Below are 19,406 nucleotides of genomic sequence, written 5' to 3' on the forward strand. Positions count from 1 at the left end.
TTAAATGATACCCCGTGTGTAAAACACTAGCACAGATGCTAGCACAGTATCTGACATACATGGTAGATACTCAGTAAGCAATCCCGAGTAATAATCACCCTGGTGGCCAAACACAGTAGCTCCCATATGGAATCCCAGCTATTAGGGAGGCTGAGGCAGGAGGATCACTTGAGGCCAAGGTTTGAAACCAAAATGGGTAACGTAGTGAGACCCTCCATCTCAAAAAAAGGAAAAAAAAGAATTAACTCATAGGACCCTTCCTTTTAGCGAGGAGGAAACTGAGGACCAGAAAAAGGATTTGGCCAGGGTCTCAGAAATCAGACCCTGATCAGTAGCTGAACCCAGGCTAGAGCTGAAGCCTCCAGAGGAAAGGGAAGGAGAAAAGGAGTATCTCAGCTCCCCCAGCTGCTGAGCAGGACACTGTCACTTTGCCAGGATCCTCTTCCCCTGGGTCTCCACCTCCCTGGACATGCTTGGCCCTCCTCACACCTTCCTTTCCTCTGCACTCTCATGGACCACAGGACAAAGCCAAAAGAGAACTCCGCTATTTTATTTGTTATGTGAGAGGGTCTGGGTGTTTGTCTGGTGCAGCTAGATGGTCAGTCCCTGAAGACAAACAGGAGGCCTAAGAGGACACCCCAAGCAGGACTTTGCCTGGAGGACCCTGCACCAACAGTCTGAGACTTCTCTAAGATGTTGAGGACCTCAGTCACTTTGATGCTCCCAATATGATGAAAATCTGCTAAGAGCTGGTTATATTCACGAGCACAGCCCATAAGGAGGAAGGTGGTATTGAGAAACCCTGTAAGGAAGAGAGGGAGAAGTCAGAAACACTCAAGACTCAAGAGCCCTGCCTTCAGCCAGGCGCAGTGGCTCACATGTGTAATCCCAGCACTTTGGGAGGCTGAGGCAGGTGGATCACTTTAGGGCTTTAGGCCAGGAGTTCGAGACCAGCCTGGCCAACATGGCAAAACCCCATCTCCATTAAAAATACAAAAATTAGACAGCCATGGTGATACATGCCTATAATCCCGGCTACTTGGGAGGCTGAGGTATGAGAATCACTTGAACCCGGGAGGAGAGGTTGTAGTGAGCTGATATCGCATCACTGCACTCCAGCCTGGGCAACAGAGCAAGACTCTGTCTCAAAAAAAAAAAAAAAAAAAAAGCCCTCCCCTCTTCCCAGATGTCCCTCGCAAACCAGAACACCTGCTCTCCCATCAGAGACTCAGCCACCAGGCACCTTCCCCGCCTCTTTGGAATTCATGTGTCCAGTCCCTTGCAACCCCAATCCCATCTCCGGATCCCACCAGCCTCTCTGAGATGTGAAGACGCTGGACAGTGCCTGGCACAGAGCAGGCATTTGATAAACAAAATTCCTCTCCTCTCACCTGCCTGAAGTTTTAAGGTGGAACTATAACACGTAGAGGCAGCCAAGGGGCAAGAACTGGTGGTGACAAAATTAGGGAGGCAATCCTTCAAGTGCTCGCCCACACAGGTGGGACAACTATGGGATGCAGATGTGACAGACTTAGGAGCGCTGGCCTTGAGTTTCACAAAAGGCTCCAAATTGGTGAGGTTGTTGCAGAGATAAGACCGGCAGACACGACTGTAGGAGGCAATGGACACTCCGGGTGGGGAGACAAGGTAGGAGACTTGTGCAGGGTAAGATGGAGATGGGCTGCAGCCTTTAAAACCCACAACTCCCCTTGAGGTCCCTAAGGAGCAGAGGGTGAAAGAGCTCTGATCAGTGTCACTGGCCTCACCCAGAGTCCCCCTTCCCCCAGCTCTTTCAGCACCTACCCTGCCTGTCACCATCTTTGCCTCCCTCCCCAATCCCTGTGTCCATTCAATGCAGCTGCATAGGACTCAGATTCTGGGGTCTCCATCTGAATCTCCTCATTCTTCCCCTGTAGGACCCCCCACACAGCTCCTCTCTCCCTTGTGCCCTGCCTCCAAGGATCTGCCCACCTCCATTCTACCCACTTATCCAGCCTACACCACTCTCCTGCTAGTGTCCTGACATCCAAAACATGTAATGATGGCCAGGTACAGTGTCTCACGCCTGTATTCCTAGCACTTTGGGAGGCCAAGGCGGGTGGTTCACTTGAGCTCAGGAGTTCAAGACCAACCTGGGCAACATAGTGAGACCCCTCCATCTAAAAAAAAATTTTTATTACATGTATGTGTATATGGTAACTATCTGGATTTCCAATCTAGAGTCCCTGGGTGCTGGGAGTGGTGCTGGGGGTCAGAAGAGCAAGCAAAAGAAAGTGGATCAAACCCAGCCTGCTTCACCTGTCTCGATGAACACTAGCGTCTCCTCGCAGCCCTCTTTCAGCTTACACACCATGTTCCTCATCAGAAGCCACTTCCAGTTATAGAAAGCAACAGCTCTGAACCTTGACGATGTTGCTTCATAGCACAAAAGAGCTCCAGCCCCTAAAAAGAGAATGCTCTCCCAGTCATCGGTCCCTCACATCACCTTTTGAGCCTTTGAACTGCCAACCAAGAGTTCAGACACCACAGATCCTGTCCCCCACGAAACCTACATACCCAGCCCTCCTTCTACTAATGACATGAATCCAGCCTCCCACCTTTCTGGGTCTTATAGCATCCAGCCCCACAGGACATACGAGGCAGAGTAGAGATGGCCCCTAAGAGCCAGAACAGCTGCACGAGTCTCAAATGCTGGGGTCCCATGGTCCTGGGTCTGGGTCCTGAGTGCTAGAGGTTAGTCGGGAACCAGTTTCAGTCTGGATCCCAAGCCCAGTTCCCGTCAGCTCCCGAATTCTTTGTCCACCTGCCTCTGGGTCACTGTTTCTGGAACAGAAAGTTGATTGTGTCAGTTTCTGGGACATAGGCTCCCTCAGACCTTCTGGGTCACAGGTCTTCCCATCTCCACTATCTGCCCTCCAGTTTAACCTCCACCACCCACCATGTTAGCTTCTCAAAGCAGGACTCTCACTCTCTCACTTAGGTCTTCCCATTAGATAAGGTACTGAGCAGAGAATCCTGGCTTATCCAGAGGATCACTGATATGCAGGCTGTTCTCCAGCCAGAGGCAATGAGATCAGAGCAGCAAATGGATGCTTAAAACTCATTTGTGTGTGTGTGTGTGTGTGTGTGTGTGTGTGTGTAAGCTAACATATCACTAAATAACCCTCGGTTCGAAAAGGAAATTTAAAAGTATTTAAAGATTGGGAGTGGTGGCTCATGCCTGTAATCCCATCACTTTGGGAGACTAAGGCAGGTGGATCACCTGAGGTCAGGAGTTTGAGGCCAGCCTGGCCAACATGGTAAAACCCATCTCTACTAAAAATATAAAGTAGCCAGGATGGTGGCACGAGCCTGTAGTCCCAGCTACTTGGGAGGCTGAGGCACGAATCACTTGAACCCAGGAAGTGGAGGTTGCAGTGAACTGGTATCGCACCACTGCACTCCAGCCTAGGCAGCAGAGAGAGATTCCATCTCAAGGAAAAAGAAAAGCATTTAGAACTGAATAATAATAAACATGCTACATAACACATACATTCACACACAGACACAGACATACACACATAAGTGCATGTAAAATCTACTAAAAACTGAGTAAGTTCTGAAGTCTACGTAATAGTATTATACACCAATCCAGGCATCACGACAAAAAGTACGAAAATTGCCCAGGCATGGTGGCATGCACCTGTGGTCCCAACTACTTGGGAGGCTAAGGTGGGAGGACTGCTTGAGTCCCAGAGATAGAGGTTGCAGTGAGCCATGACTGTACAAAGAGTATTGTACAAATGTTAACTTCCTGCTCATATACTATGGTGATATAAGATGCCCCCATGGGGAAGCTGGAGGAAGGGGTCAAAGGACTCTATGTACCACTTTTGCAACTTCCTGTGAGCAAATAATCATTTCAAAATTAAAACGTTCTTTAAATCAAATCAAAATTTGAGATACAGCTAAAGCAGTATGTAGAAGTAAATTTAGACTTTTAAATACATGCGTCAGGAAATAGGAAGCATTAAAAAATAGATATGTTCAAGAATTAGTACAAGAAGTTAGTTGTATAAGGAGCAACAAAGCAAACCTCCCCTACCCCAAAAAAAGAATGGAAATAAGGATGAGAGCAGAAATCAATGCAATAGTAAACAACAACAAACATTACTACAAAAAAAAGATCCATTCTTTGAAAAGATTGAGTTAGTTCTCTGGCAAATCTGATCAAGGGAATAAAGGCAGTAGAGGCAGGCTGGCACAGTGGCTCATGCCTGTAATCCCAGTGCTTTGGGAGGCTGAGCCAAGAGGATCGCTCAAGGTCAGCAGTTTGAGACCAGCCTGGGCAACACCCTGTCTGTACCAAAAAAAAAAAAAAAAATGTTTAAAAATTAGCCAAGTGTGTGGGTATCTGTAACCCCAGCTACTCAGGAGTCTAATATCAGAGGATCACTTGAGCCTAGGAGTTCAAGGTTACAATAAGCCATGATCACGCCACTGCACTCCAACCTGAGTAACAGAGTAAGACTTTGTCTCTAAAAAAGAGAACATGCAATAAAATACAGAATGAAAAACAGGATGCAACAGACATCAGATGGGTTGTTTTGTTCATTTGTTTTGTTTTCGTTTTTGCTGGTGACATAATCACAGCTCATGGCAACCTCAAACTCCAGGGCTCAAGTGATCCCCTTGCCTCAGCCTCCCGAGTGACTGGAACCACAGGCATGAACCACCATAACCAGCTAAGTTTTTGTAAAGATGGATCTTGAAATACTGCCCAGGCTGGTCTCGAACTCCTGAGCACAAGTGATCCGCCTGCCTCGGCCTTCCAAAGTGCTGGGATTACAGGCATGAGCTGCTGTGTCCAGCAAATGCAGCATTACTGTGGTGATGGTTAAGCTGAGACAATGGGAGCTTCCCTCTCTGAGACCAAGTGAAGGCAAAACATGCTGGGGATGTTTACTATGGAGTATCACACAGGAGGAGGAGGCAGCTGATTAGATGTACACAGGATGAGAGGCAGGGTGCAGTGGCTCACGTCTGTAATCCTAGCACTTCGAGAAGCCGAGGAGGGCAGAACACCTGAGATCAGGAGTTCAAGGCCAGCCTGGTCAAAATGGCGAAACCTCGTCTCTACTAAAAATACAAAAATTAGCCAAGTGTGGTGGTGGGCGCCTGTAATCCCAGCTACTCAGGAGTCTGAGACAGAAGAAGAATCATTTGAACCCAGGTGGCAGAGGTTGCAGTGAGCCGAGATTGCACCATTACACACCAACCTGGGCAGTAAGAGTGAAACTCCATCTCCAAAAAAAAAAAAAAAAAAAAACCATATACACACAATGACAGGATGTGTACATGGATAGATCATAAAAGCACAGTGCCAATTATTTTAAATAGTAAATAGCATAATATCACTTGCATAAATTAAAATATCAAACAGGTCAGGCATGGTGGCTCACGCCTGTAATCCCAGCACTTTGGAAGGCTGAGGCAGGCAGATCATTTGAGGCCAGGAGTTCCAGACCAGACCAGCCTGGTCAACATGGTAAAAACCCATCGCAAGAAAAAAAAAAAAACTTAAAAAACACTACACATATCCTGGGAGAACACACACACACAAACCACCAAAAGATACATATTAACCACCTTAGAATGAGAACTGCCTATGAGAAGGTTAGGGTAAAAACAGGGAATTGGTGGAAATAACTATAACAGTGTGGGAGAAGCTATAAAGATCATAGGCCTGGCTGGAGACCCAGGTTGGAATCTTTACGCCTTCGCTTACCAGCTGTCCAATTTGTTGAACTCTGAGCCCACTACCTCATTTATAGAATGGAATATAATACATCTCATAAGGTCATTGTGAAGATCAATAAAATTATTACCGTGTTAGGCAAAGGCTAAGCTCTTTATAAATGTTGGTTACCCTGTTCCTCTACCACCATCCCTCCCTCCAACACACACTTCCTCACTCTCTCTCCACTGCCTAAAGGATCAAATCCAACCTCTTTAGCCTTCAAGCCTCCCCCGACCTGACCTCACCCCAGATCAACGCCACCCGACCTTTCCAATTTTATCTAGGACAGCTCCCCTGCCTAGCAGTCCAGCTAGAGGTCACGTTGGCCACCCTCTTCTGTCTGCAATGCCCAGACACACATGCTCTGTAACCCAGAAATCTGTGGCCAACAAAGGTGCTAAGCCCCGCAGAAAAGTTGGGACAAAGGAAAGAGAAACGAAGTTTGACAAAGGATCTGGGGGGGGAGAATTAGGCCAATCAGAGAAGATGGCACACGTCAGCTTGAGATGCAGAACAACAGGACCCAACAAGCTGAATGCAAGTGGAGACACAACCAGAAAAGACTGAAATGAAATCCTCAATCCTCAAGGGGGAAAAAAAAGGATAGAGCAGTCGGAGAGATGCCACCCCTACGAAAGACAAACAAATGGATGGAACGGAACCTTGCAGGGAAACGGACGACCAGCAGAGAGAGGGAGGCATAGGAAAACGAGGAGTGGAGCACAAAGGCGGGGCTCTCAGGGAGAAGAGGAGTCAATCTCAGAGGGGGGAAGAGAAAAGGACACAGAGCGAGACGCACAGAGGTAAAGGGCCACGGCAGAGAAGATGGGGGGATGGCGCGAGGTGAAGCTCACGGAGATACCCAGAGAAGGCCACAATTACACAGAGCCGCCCCCAGACGGGTGAAATCTTGGGGGAGATTAAAGAGGGCGGAGCCAGCCGGAAATTCAGAAAAACTGGAGGTGTCCCGGTTAGCGAAGAAGGGGGGAAGGGGCCAAGCTATCAGGGAATGAAGCACGGGGAGAAAGTGGGTCCGAAGAGAGAGAGGGTCCGAGAGAAAGTGGAAAATCAGAGATTGGGAAAATCACAACCCACAGGACGACAGGAAGAGACACAGGGAAACGGGCGCAATCTGAGGAGGAAGGGCCCTGTAAGCAAACAGGGAAATCACAGGGCTTAGGGAGAACGCATAAAAGAAGGGTAGCTCGGGAGCTGTGGCACCGGGAGAGACGCAATAGAAAACGCGGGCGTCCCTGCAGCAAAAGCGAAGTCTAGGTAGAAGGCAAAGGCAGGCCACACGCGAGGCGGCACGTGCGCAGACCGTGCTTGGTTAACGCCCCGGGGGCGGGGCCAGGCGGACCGTTCCTGGGGGGCGGGCCCAGCCTCGGTCGAGGAGGCAGCACTCGACGCCCCATTGGCCACTTGCCTCTAAAGGGGAAAGGCAGTGGGCAGGCAGGACACACGGAGGGAGGGGCAGGGGTGGCACGAGACTCATCTCGAAGCGCTGTTGGCTGGACTGATAGTCTCGCGCGCCTAGACGCTAGCAGAAAGAAAGGGGCAGGACATTAGTGCGGGATCTCAAACCGCATTGGTCGCCCGCCTCGGCAGAGAAAGACGATGCTTGAAGCTCATTGGTCCTCGTGAGACAGCGCGGGAAAAGCAGCGCGAGCTTGGCCGTTCCTCTGGCCACTTTTCCGCGGTGTCCTTAGGCATCTTCTTGACTGAATTTGACTCCAGTTGAGGCGGTGGTAACGGTGAACTGGCTGCGTGAACACGGCCCCTCCTCCCTTTCCGTCCTCCTTCTTCCCTAGACTCCCTACCCCAGAGCATCCCCTCACCTCCCCCTCACGCCCCTCGCGCCCCCTATCCCCTTCCCTGCCTCGCGGGCCCCTTGGCGTGTTCCCCGTGCCCCGCTTGCTCCCCTGGGGCACAGGAAGGAGGGAGGGGAGAATGCATGAAATTAATTGTGGGGATGGGCACAGGAGCAGGAAGCACTGGGCACAGAGACTGCCCAGATTTTGTGTTTACACAAAATCCTGAACAACATGTGGGCGCAAGAGAGACATTAGTGCCCCGAGGAGAGGGCTTTTGGCCCAGATCAGGGCTTACCACATGGCAGGGGCTCAGTAACCATTTGTGGAATGAAGGAGTGAAGGAAAATAACTTAAAAGTGGGGCAGGTGGCGGGCACGGTGGCTCACACTTGTGATTCCAGCACTTTGCGAGGCCGAGGCGGGCAGGTCCCTTGAGGTCAGGAGTTTGAGACCAACCTGGCCAACATAGTAAAACCCTGTCTCTACTAAAAATACAAAAATTAGCTGGGCTTGGTGGCAGGTGCCTGTAATCCCAGCTACTCCAAAGGCTGAGGCAGGAGAATCACTTGAACCCAGGAGGCGGAGGTTGCAGTGAGCCAGGATCATGCCACTGCACTCCCGCCTGGGCTGAAGAGCAAGACTCCATGTCAAAAAAGGAAAGCAAGAGAGAGAAAGAGAAAGAAAGTGCAGGAAGGAAGAAAGGAAGGAGGGAGGGAGGGAGGGAGGAAGGGACAAAAGAAAAAGAAAGTGGAACAGGGAAGCTGAGCACAGTGGCTCCAGCCTGTGGTCCCAGTTACCTGGGAGGCTGCGGTGGGAAGATTGCTTGAGCTCAGGAGGTGGAGGCTGCAATGAGTTGTAATCATGCCACTGCACTCCAGCCTGGGTGACAGCGAGACCCTGTCAATAAAAAGAAAGTGGAGTAGGGAATCCATGAGAATAATGTAATTATTGGGGGTGCAAGAGAGGGTTCTTTTTTCAAGGGGTACAAGAACAAAACAATACTGAAGGAATGGAAAGGAAGCAGTTGCCTTGCAGGGCATAGATGAGACTAAGAATTGAAATTCAACTAAGAATTGAAAGGGGCATAAAAGTATCAGTAGGCACTGGATAAATGCATGAGGGTAGGGTGAGCATTGTTGAACAGGGTGCCAGGAAACACTGTTGGGATGGAGCAGGGTGCTTGTGAAGGGCCAAGATCATGCCACTGCACTCCAGCCTGGGAGACAGAGCAAGACTCCATCTCCAAAAAAGAAAGAAAGAAAGAACACTGAAGAGGAAGAGGAGAGGGGTTTCTTAGGAAGGAAGATACCTGAGAAAAGTCATGGGGTAAAGAGGGGAGGAAGCTAGGGAAGAAGGCAGGATTGGGGAAGAGAGGTCTAAAGAGGGGCAAGATGGATCACCAGATGTGGTTCCCAGGGCAGGACGGTTGTTAGGGGCCGGCCCACCTGGTCATGCTGACCCTCCGCTCCTGCCCCTAGATCCATGGAACCCAGTGACATGCCTGCTGCTCACCACTGCCCCTCAGATTCTGCCCTCCAGGATGAGACCAGAGACCCCCAGGGCACAGAGCTGATCCCCAGGAGAGCCATCAGTCGCTCTCCAACCTGTGCCCGCTGCCGCAACCACGGTGTCACTGCCCACCTCAAGGGCCACAAGCGTCTCTGCCTCTTCCAGGCTTGCGAGTGTCACAAATGTGTTCTCATCCTGTGAGTATGAGGTCTGGAAGGGGAGGAGATTGGGCCTTGTCCAAAGAGTCACTCACAACTCCCCACTTTTAGGGAGCGTCGCAGGGTCATGGCTGCCCAAGTGGCCTTGCGTAGGCAGCAGGAGGCCCAGCTGAAGAAGCGCCTGATGAGGAGAGGGGAAGCCTCTTCCAAAACTCCCAGCCGCATCAGAAAGGTCCCCTGTGAGTGTCTTTGACCAGTGATGGGGCAGGGGTTTTAGTATAGCAAGCAGATGTGGGAAAAAGAGGCCCAGCCCTGCCGCTGAATTGGTGTGCGACCTTGAACTAAGAGTTTCTACTCCCTTGGCCTCGGCTGTCTCAGTGTTGGGAGAATGCAGCAAATTCTGTTGGTCAAAAATGAGCTGGAGGGGGAGATGAGAACTGTCCGGGGTGGGGTAGGATAGGGGTCAGGAGAAAGGGCTCACTAGAGCTCTCCCCGGTCCTTCACAGCTGGAAAAGAGAACATAGCACCCCAGCCTCAGACACCCTGTGGGGCAGTCCCGCTGGCACTGACATCCCCTGGGAAGGTAAGGAGAGGCTGGGGCCTGAGAAAGTGCCCCCCATCCTAGTTCCTACCCAGACCCTTTCTTCTGTGCCCTCAACACCTGGGTTCTAGTCCCAGCCCTGGTTTGCTATATAATCTGGTCAAATCACTGCTCTTCTCTAGGCAATATGAGGGGATGGGACTTTAAGGCCCTCCCAGCTCCAAAGTTTTGGGGTTCTGCCCACATCCCAGAAGAAGCCCACTCCTTCTGCAGCCTAGTACCCAACTCCAGTCCTGTGCCCTCTGCCCCTGCAGGAGAACTCCTGTGGGCCTCTGCTACTCAGCCGTCCCTTGGAAGCCTTGCCCTTTTCCTGGACTCCAGTGCCTCCTGGCCCCTGGGTCCCCGGACACTGGCTGCCTCCAGGCCTCTCCATGCCATCACCAGTGGTATGCCGCTTGCTGTACCAAGATCCGACTGTCTCTCTGCCTCTCTTTCCTGGTATGATGATAATTCCACAGATATTTTAGTGTCAATCTGCCACATATTGGGAAAGGAGGAGGAAGAGGGCACAGGTGGGGAGAGGGAGGAAAGAAACTGTGACCTTGACCCCTATACACTCTGCATTCTCTTATTCTCATTAGGCTTTGACCCTGGCACCTCCCTTCAGCTGCCCACTCATGGGCCCTTCACCACCTGCCCAGGATCTCACCCAGTACTGACAGCTCCTCTTTCTGGAGAACCCCAAGGGCCCCCTAGCCAGCCCCTCACGTGAGTAGGGAGAGAAGGATGTGTATCATGAGCCTAAGCCTGTGCTGGACACCACAGTGGATAATGAAGAAGAAAAGGTCTCAGACTAATAGGCAAGGCAGAGCTCTCCTAGTACTGCCATTTCCTAGCTGTGATGTTTTGGGCAATTAGCTTTACCTCTCTGAGCCTGTTTTTCTATCGGTAAATTGGAGACACTATTACTTACCTCTCTGGTTGTAAGAATTAGCAATAATGGGCCGGGTGCGGTGGCTCACTCCTGTAATCCCAGCACTTTGGGAGGCTGAGGCGGGTGGATCACGAGGTCAACAGATCGAGACCATCCTGGTCAACATGGTGAAACCCCGTCTCTACTAAATAAAAAAAATTAGCTGGGCATGGTAGTGCGTGCCTGTAATCCCAGCTACTCGGGAGGCGGAGGCAGGAGAATTGCCTGAACCCAGGAGGCGGAGCTTGCGGTGAGCCAAGATCGTGCCATTGCACTCCAGCCTGGGTAACAAGAGCGAAACTTCGTCTCAGAAAAAAAAAAAAAAAGAATTAGCAATAATGTATGGACTAGACATAGCACAGACTCTTTAATAGTAGCGATTTTATCTGCTTAAACAGATTTGATGGGGTAATCTAATATGGGGGGCAGTGATGGTGAGAGCCTCAGAGACCCTGGAAAGGGGCCAGAGGCCATTAGGGAAAGGTCCCCAAAGCTGAGCCAAGCTCTCCTTCAAGTTCTATAGGAATTGGGGAACTGGGAAATGGGACCCAGACTCTGGTAGGGCAGGGACAGTAATCCCAGCTAGGTGTTTTTTAAAAACTGACATCAGGCAGGGCCTGGTGGCTCACACCTGTAATCCCAACCCTTTGGGAAGCTGAGGTGGGAGGATCACTTGAGGCCAAGAGTTTGAGGCCACCTGAGCAACAGAGTGAGACCCTGTCTCTACAGAAAAATTAAAAACTTAGCCCAGAATGGTGGGGCACACCTGTTTTCCTGGCTACTCAGGAGGCTGAGGTGGGAAGATGGCATAGGCTGAGGAGTTCGAGCTTATGGTGAGCTATGATCACACCGCCACTGCACTCCAGCCTGGGTGACAGAGCAAGACCCTGTGTCAAAAAAAAAAAAAGCACGGATGATTTCCCATAATCCTCACAGTAGCCCTGGGAGGAAAGAGTTGGCAGGGATTTTTACTTTACTGAAAATAAAATAAGTCCAGACAGGGGATGGGGACTTAGCCACACAGCTTAATGGCCCAGCAGGCTCTCAGATTCCCAGATCAAAATATGGCAAAATCCTGTCCCTCTTTCAATGTGTACATGTCTGTTCATGTGTTTAACCACCCTGGCATCTTCTCTCCTTGTTTCTAGACACTCAACTCTGATACTCCAGCCCTGTGGCACCCCAGACCCTCTTCTGCTACAGCCACAGGTCCTGGGAAAGAAGTGGGATCTAGGATGCTGGGAGGAGGTTGAGCCTGGGGAAGGGAAAAGCAGGAGACTGTGAAGGAACCAGGGGCTGAGGAGCACTTAGAGGGTGGGCAGAAGTGGATGTTCCCAGTGTGCTTCTCTTCCTTTCCCTTGCAGGCCTCTGGAGCCTCTCTCCTGGCTCGGATATCTGCCCCCTCAGAGTGGCAGCTGCAGCAAGAGGCAGCTGAAGCCCTTGTGGGGCTGAAAGATTCATCCCAGTCTCCTCGTGTGACCTCTTTTGTGCCCCCGAACCCTGCCTGGATCTCCCTGCTTCACCCCTGTGTCCCACCAGGTAATGTCTTCCATGAAACGAGAGGATGGGATAGGGATGGTTGGAAAATGGAGGTCACTGAAGTACACAGGGACTAACCAAGGAGATGAGGGGGTCGGCAGGTTGAACGTCCTCAGGCCCAGGCCCCCAAGCTCTTCAGACTGGCCCCTGAGATTGCAGCTGAGAGTTGTTCAGAGAATCAATTTTATCAGTTTTGAACTTGACAGCAAATTTCTTGATGTCAAGGGAAGTGGGGCCCTGAGAAAGGCAGAGACTTGCCCAAAGGCATATAGTGAGACAGTGGCAGAGAATCCCAACGCTGTGTCTCTGGACCCAGGCTGCCTGCTGAAGTCTGGAGTGGGTCTGGCCTGGAAGGAGGTCTGATAAGTGCCTTCAAGGAGCTTCTGTTCTAGTTGGGGAACTTGGATGCCTTCACAAGACTTAGTGACAGACCTGGAGAAGACTGGAGGATTGAAGAATGAGAACAACCTAGGGAAACAGACAAGGAAAGCTGCGAAGTCTCCTCTCCAAATAGTGGATTAGACAAACTGGCCTGGAGGAACAGCTAGAGCAGAGGGAAAGGAGGCTGGAGAGGCTTCTGATGCTGGAGACCCTGCTGGGCTTAGGTGTCTAGATCAGCAACTGTACACGAAGCGGAGCTAGGGAACATTTCTGAACTAAGCAAGGACAAATTCAGAGACCATGAGCTTTAGAAGGACAAGTAGATGGCTTTGATGGAGGGTTTGGAGGAGGCAAGACCGGAGGTGGGAAAATCAGCAAGGAGGTCTGTGAAACAATCCAGGAGAACAATGATGAGGCCTGAATTGGATGCAGTAAAAAGAGGGGATTGCTAGGAGGAAAAAAAGGATGTGGTCTGATCCTGCCCCTTCCTTCCTGCCTATAGCTCCTGCTGGAGGAAGAGGATTCCAGCCTGTTGGCCCTGCTCTTCGACCCAGCCCAGCCCCTTCTGTTGCTCTACATATTGGCTGTCTGGGGTCCATCTCCCTCCTGAGCTAGAAACCTGGAGATGGAGGCTGCCTTGCTGTAGCAGGGAGGTGATAGCCTGCTGGCACTGTGTATTTAGTATTTTACTTAGGGATTTATGCATGGAATTTAATGTAGTACAAGCTTCGGGCCTTTTTTTTTAAGCTTTCAGGCACTTCATTAGCTTTCAGTTCCTTTTGTATTGTGGGCATTTCCTTGGCTGAAGGTGGATATTCTTGATATTCTTGTACCCTTCTTGGGTTGTGGGACCTGTTGAAATCCCCAATACAGGGAGAGTTGTGCTCTTTAAGCTGACCAAAATCTATAAATGTGTTTGCATGAGTTTATATCCCAGGATCCCATGATTCCATACATACCTATGCATTCATGTCTGTCTCCATGCCTGTGAAAACAGGAGAATGCTTTCATTTTGTGTCTAGGTTTGTGTGAGTAAACAAGAAATAAACCTTTGTTGTTGTAAGCCACTGAGATTTGGGGATTGTTTGTTACCACAGCCTAACCTAGTCTATCCTGACTGACAGAAAGGACTTGTTGAGTTCACTTCTCAAAGTGAAAATCAGTTTTCTAGTACCTACCATAGATAAACCCAAACTTGGATTTTTTTTTTCCTTTGGCCAAATAAAAAAATCATATAGGGAAATACAAGGGGATTCACTGATTAATTGCCTGCTCTGTGCCAGGCATAGACAGTTTCCTGCTGTCTAGAGGGGCTACAAATTGAAATGCATACAGGACTGAGCAGATCAAATAAATGAGTAAAGAAGGCCAGATGGACCCAGGCAAACTGAGAATGTGTACCGTACCTAAGGAGCAGCCTCCTCGTGGCTGTAGCAGATTACTGCCAGGCAGGAACGTGGACTTAGTGTTGCCACATCTTCTGATTTTTTTCAAGAAAAAGTAGAAAACTAGACTTCCATGCAAAACTTCTTAATTTTCTTTTCTCTTTTTTTTTTTTTTTTGAGACAGAGTCTTGCTCTGTTGCCAGGTGGAATGCAGTGGTGCGGTCTTGGCTCACTGCAACCTCCACCTCCCTGGTTCAAGCAATTCTCCTGCCTCAGCCTCTCAAGTAGCTGGGATCACAGACACATGCCACCATGCCCAGCTAATTTTTATATTTTTAGTAGAGATGGGGTTTCACCATGTTAGCCAGGATGGTCTTGATCTCTTGACTTTGTGATCCGCCTGCCTCAGCCTCTCAAAGTGCTGGGATTACAGGGGTGAGCACATTGCCCAGCCCAAACATCTTAATTTTCAAATGTTGGCTCCATTTTCTTCTTTACATTCTAGACGTGCCAAATAAAATGTATCTTCAGGCTAGCTTTGGCCAATGGAATACCAATTTGATACTAATCTAACATGACACTTTCCACGTGAGGAAATTGAGGTTAACCAGAAGAGGAAGAATCAAGTTAGTCTTCATCACTAAGAGGTGTTTCCTCAACTAGGGAGGTTCACATGTCTAAGTTTTTTGTTTGTTTGTTTTTGGGGTTTGAGACAGAGTTTCGTTCTATCACCCAGGCTAAAGTGCAATGGCAAGATCTCAGCTCACTGCAACCTCTGCCCACTGGGCTCAAGTGATTCTCTCACCTCAGCCTCCTAGAAGCTGGAATTATAGGTGCGTGCCACCACACCCAGCTAATTTATGTATTTTTAGTAGAGACAGGGTTTCACCATGTTGGCCAGGCTAGTCTTGAACTCCTGACCTCAAAGTGATCCACCCACCTTGGCCTCCCAAAGTGCTGGGATTACAGGTGTTAGCCACCCCACACCCGGCCTAAGTTTCGAAGGATCCATAAAAGGTTAAGAAACACTCATTACCATTTACTGAGTGCCCACTCTATTTGACTCCCATATCCTCACAGCAACCCTGTAAGCTATAAATGATGATTCTCATTTTACAAGTGAAGAAACAAGCTTCAAGAGGTAACGTGACTGCTCAAGTGTTTCAGGGAACATTTCTAGGCAAAGGTCAGAGAAGGGCTCCTTCTCTTTGCCAGGTTCCAAATCAGTTAATGTTTATAAAACATTGGACGGGGTGTGGTGGCTCACGCCTGTAATTCCAGCACTTTGGGAGGCCAAGGTAGGAAGATCATTTGAGCCTAGGAGTTTGAGACCAGCCTGTCTCAAACAACATGGTGAGACCCTGTCTCTATAAAAAAAAATAAAAGCAGAGAGTAAAAGATGCACCACTCCTTTCCCCAATCAGGACTTCAAAAGGCAGATATAAGTCAAGAGCTTTTCAAAAAGTTTTTTTTTTTTTTGAGACAGAGTTTCACTCTTGTTGCCCATACTGGAATGCAATGGCATGATCTCGGTTCACTGCAACCTCCTCCTCCCGGGTTTAAGCGATTTTTCTGCCTCAGCCTCCCGAGTAGCTGGGATTACAGGCATGTGCCACCATGCCTGGCCAATTTTGTATTTTTAGTAGAGACAGGGTTTCTCCATGTTGGTCAGGCTGGTCTCAAACTCCTGACCTCAGGTGATCTGCCCGCCTCAGCCTCCCAAAGTGCTGGGATTACAGGCATTAGCCACCATGCCCAGCCTGTTTTTAATTTTATTTATTTATTTATTTATTTATTTATTTATTTTTTGAGATAGAGTTTTGCTCTTGTTGCTCAGGCTGGAGTGCAATGGCATGATCTTGGCTCACCACAACCTCTACCTCCCGGGTTCAAGCAATTCTCCTGTCTCAGTCTCCAGGGGAGCTAGAATTACAGGCATGCGCCACTATGCCTAGCTAATTTTGTATTGTTAGTAGAGACGGGGTTTCTCCATGTTGATCAGGCTGGTCTTGAACTCCCGACCTCAGGTGATCCGCCTGTCTCCCAAAGTGCTGCAATTACAGGCGTGAGCCATCGTGCCTGGCGAAAGTCTTGTATTTTTGTACTCATGATACCATTAACAATAAGCCCTTACTTGCATTTGTTTCTTAGTCCTCTAGTGTCAAGCCCTTCTCCTTGAACCATTCCATACATATGAAAACTTGTTGAGTTCCTCCAAAGATGTGACGACTGGGACCCCTCTTTCCATTCCCACCTTTAGAAGGGCTCAAAGGATGTGCTTGATCTCAGTCTCCCGAGTAGCTGGAATTACAAGCACGCGCCTATAAGAATTACTGATTCTTTTTCCTGATGTTACCTACACCCCTTTACTCAAGATGATTGATAGTGATGGCATTCAATTACAACTTGTTCTTTCTTGTTTGGGATTTGGAGAAGGTGGGTTTCTTCCCCTCCCTAACAGATTACAGAGTAGTAAAAGCTGCAGCGCTTCTCAGCAGGTACTGTGAGACATCAAGAGACTAAAGTCGGCTTCACACCCTTCTTCCCTCCCCTTAGCTATTACTTAGATATATGATTGGTCCTTAATAGACCTGCCAAAGATGGTGTGCCATGCTTTCCTAGTGACAGATGACCAAGGGCACAAAATCACAGAGAAGGGAAGCACTGCAGCATGCACCGTGGCTGAGACTCTGCTACTCGGAGCTGACCAAGGGTCCCCTCTACACCAAGGTCACACAGCTGAGAAGGGTAAAAGAGAAAGTATAATTTGGGGTTAAAGGACGGCATGAAAAGGGGAGGAAAAGAGGGAGTGATGGAGATTGGGGGAAGGAATGGAGAGCAGGCCCCTCTTCACAGGCCCTTCTCATTTCTCTGCAGCCCACCTCCCCTTCAGTGCCCAGCCTGGCAAGGCTTTTTATACCACTGGCCAGGCCAACTTTGTCTTTCAAATCATTAGGGTGCCCCATTAGTGCCTGAGAGAGAGGGCCAGAGCTTCTGCAGATGTACGTCTTAGGGAAAAGAGCATATTTAAGAATTGCTCATGCTCCTAAGTTGTTGTCTGTTCAAGCCCAGCAGTCTTCCCTGTGGTTGAGGGGAGCCACAGGCGTGTGCAACCACGCTCGGCTGATTTTTGCATTTTTAGGAGAGACGGGGTTTCTCCATGTTGGTCAGGCTGATCTCTAACTCCTGACCTCAAGTAATCCAACCACCTAGGTCTCCCGAATCCACCATATCTTTTCATGGCTTGATAGCTCATTGAATAATATCCCACTGTTTGTAGGTACTGCAGCCCCAACCCATTTTTAGAACTGTGTTTAAAGAGGTTATTGAAAGAGCTTGAGCATCTTCAGTTGTGGCTTCAAATCCCAGCTCAGGCTTTAGCCTTATGTAACCTTGGACAAATGACTTGACTCTAAGCCTCAGTTGACTGGTCTATAGCCACCTCACAGGGTTGTCAATTAAGAACCTGTAAAAACTAACATGTACAAAAATTAACACCAGGCACACAATGCTGAGAAACTGTGTTCTCTAAAATCAGACTGTCAGAATTTTGCTCTTTAAAATCAATACAATAGTGAGAATGGAACATCTCATTCTTACCTGGAAAGTCTAAGTCACTTTGACACAGAGAAGCAGGCATAATCTCCAGCTCAGGTGAGAGCTTCAGAAAAGTGGGTTTTGGAGACAACATAGAACATTTATCTAAACTTTCTAATGTCCCAGGAAATAGAATCCTGGGTCTGCTCCTAGCCCAGGCATGATGTTAGCTTCATTACATAGATATGTGCCTGCTTTGCCTTATGTCCATCAAAAGTCTGCTTTATATAAATTTTACCTAAGCTTCACTCTTCCCAAAATCCTATATTCACCCTATCTCTTCCTTTGGCCAGGCACTCGAGAGTTCCTCTGGAGAGCTTTAAAAAAAATTAAATTTAGTGAATTGACTCAAATGAATTATGTGTAAATGATTCAGAACTGACACTAGAAATTATTAAAAGAGGGGTCCGGGCACAGTGGTTCATGCCTGTAATCCCAGCACTTTGGGAGGTCGATGCAAGTGGATCACCTGAGGTCAGGAGTTCAAGACCAGCCTGGCCAATATAGTGAAACCTCATCTCTACTATAAATATAAAAATTAGCTAGGTGTGGTGGCAGGTACCCATAATCCCAGCTACTCGGGAGCCTGAGACAGGAGAATCACTTGAACCCGGGAATTGGAGGTTGCAGTGAACCAAGATCACATCATTGCACTCCAGCCTGGGCAAAAGGAGACTCTGTCTCAAATAATAATAATAACTATAATTAATTAAATTATAAAAAGCGAACATAAATTACCCAAGTACATGGAAATTTCCACTTAGACATGCATATATTACCCACTTTGAATTGAATACATATGCAAATACATGTGTTGGTTCTATAAAAATAATTGAGATAATGAAAATATTTTCTCAAGTTTTAGAAACAGTATAAGTTTCAACAACATTCTACATGAATATAAAACCCTGATATAAATACATGATCTTATCCTAGAAGCATGGTTTTAATTTTTCTAACAGATATGGGTATTGGCTTAATAATTAACACATTTTGTAGTCACGGTATCAGTGTGAGGAAAAATATAATATTATTTGCTCTGATGTTTTAAATTCTCAAAGTCGTTCCAACATAAGAAAATAGCTACAGGCATTTCAGCGTTTCCTTTTTGAAACAAGTTAACATGATTTTATTGGACCACATGTTCTTTCGTTGCTGAGCCTTGTAAGTATTAAATGAGATCATGCATGTAACACTACAGGACCAGCCACATGATAAATGTCCAAATAATGTTTACCTGGGCCTGGCACAGAGCAGGCACTCAAAAAATATTTGTTGTTAGAGCATGTGACGCGCCATGAACCAGAGCAGCCATTTTAAAGGGGCAAATGGGGATCTCGGGTTTGTTTGTTTGTTTTTTCCAATGGTAAGACAAGCCCTGAGAGGGCAAATGGACTGCCTAAAGCTACACAGGTCAGCAGGGCAGGTAAATCTAAATGGGCAAAGTAAGCCTTACAGCTGAGCCAACGGACTCCGACACTAGAAGGCAGAACTGAACTAACTCCTCCGAAGGTCCCGCCTCTGCCGCTTTGTCCCACCCTTATCTCCGCCCTCAATGCCTCACTCCCCTTTCGCTCACCCGGGTGGTGCTGAAGCAACTTCCGCCCTGAGAAGGGTGGGGCTTCCATCTCCCGCTCTCCCGACGCCTTGCGGTAAAGGACGGAAGATGGTAGCCACATTTCTTCCTCGCCCTTCCCCTAGGTTCCCCGTCACAGTTCCGCCCTTACTACT

General features: G+C 48.5%; 2 protein-coding genes across 19 annotated transcripts; one reads left to right on the forward strand and one right to left on the reverse strand.

The window, feature by feature from the left end:
- Window positions 1–532: 532 nt before the first annotated feature.
- Window positions 533–19,394, reverse strand: LYPD4 (LY6/PLAUR domain containing 4). 17 transcript variants are annotated; one of them, XM_078359806.1, is made up of 7 exons: window positions 7,001–7,111; window positions 5,768–5,798; window positions 3,868–3,882; window positions 2,598–2,823; window positions 2,299–2,442; window positions 1,392–1,718; window positions 533–802 (listed from the first exon to the last, which is right to left on the reverse strand). In XM_078359806.1, exons 4-7 carry the CDS (start codon window positions 2,701–2,703, stop codon window positions 600–602), a joined length of 780 nt encoding a protein of 259 aa, XP_078215932.1. In that variant the 5' UTR covers window positions 2,704–2,823; window positions 3,868–3,882; window positions 5,768–5,798; window positions 7,001–7,111; the 3' UTR covers window positions 533–599. The 17 variants fall into 17 exon arrangements, with proteins under 17 accessions (XP_078215932.1, XP_078215930.1, XP_035140504.1 ...); XM_078359804.1 differs by lacking the exon at window positions 7,001–7,111 and adding an exon at window positions 6,046–6,187; XM_035284613.3 differs by lacking the exons at window positions 3,868–3,882; window positions 5,768–5,798; window positions 7,001–7,111 and adding exons at window positions 8,390–8,489; window positions 19,255–19,394.
- DMRTC2 (DMRT like family C2) lies at window positions 6,469–13,764 on the forward strand. Of its 2 annotated transcripts, XM_035284599.3 has the most exons (10): window positions 6,469–6,582; window positions 7,388–7,533; window positions 9,071–9,298; window positions 9,371–9,498; window positions 9,766–9,842; window positions 10,115–10,298; window positions 10,442–10,568; window positions 11,922–11,982; window positions 12,138–12,312; window positions 13,196–13,764. In XM_035284599.3, exons 3-10 carry the CDS (start codon window positions 9,075–9,077, stop codon window positions 13,306–13,308), a joined length of 1,089 nt encoding a protein of 362 aa, XP_035140490.1. In that variant the 5' UTR covers window positions 6,469–6,582; window positions 7,388–7,533; window positions 9,071–9,074; the 3' UTR covers window positions 13,309–13,764. The 2 variants fall into 2 exon arrangements, with proteins under 2 accessions (XP_035140490.1, XP_035140491.1); XM_035284600.3 differs by lacking the exon at window positions 7,388–7,533.
- Window positions 19,395–19,406: the final 12 nt, after the last annotated feature.

This window comes from Callithrix jacchus, chromosome 22, assembly GCF_049354715.1.
Source record: "Callithrix jacchus isolate 240 chromosome 22, calJac240_pri, whole genome shotgun sequence".
Taxonomy (NCBI): Eukaryota; Metazoa; Chordata; class Mammalia; order Primates; family Cebidae; genus Callithrix; species Callithrix jacchus.

Coding starts and splice junctions, on each gene's coding strand:
- LYPD4 (XM_035284613.3), bottom strand. CDS start 2,703: ATGGGACCCCAGCATTTGAGACTCGTGCAGCTGTTCTGGCTCTTAGGG. Junction 1,719..2,298: donor GCTAGTGTTCATCGAGACAG/GTGAAGCAGGCT, acceptor TCTGCTCCTTAG/GGACCTCAAGGGGAGTTGTG. Junction 803..1,391: donor CACCTTAAAACTTCAGGCAG/GTGAGAGGAGAG, acceptor TCTTCCTTACAG/GGTTTCTCAATACCACCTTC.
- DMRTC2 (XM_035284599.3), top strand. CDS start 9,075: ATGGAACCCAGTGACATGCCTGCTGCTCACCACTGCCCCTCAGATTCT. Junction 9,299..9,370: donor CACAAATGTGTTCTCATCCT/GTGAGTATGAGG, acceptor CCCCACTTTTAG/GGAGCGTCGCAGGGTCATGG. Junction 11,983..12,137: donor CTCTTCTGCTACAGCCACAG/GTCCTGGGAAAG, acceptor TTTCCCTTGCAG/GCCTCTGGAGCCTCTCTCCT.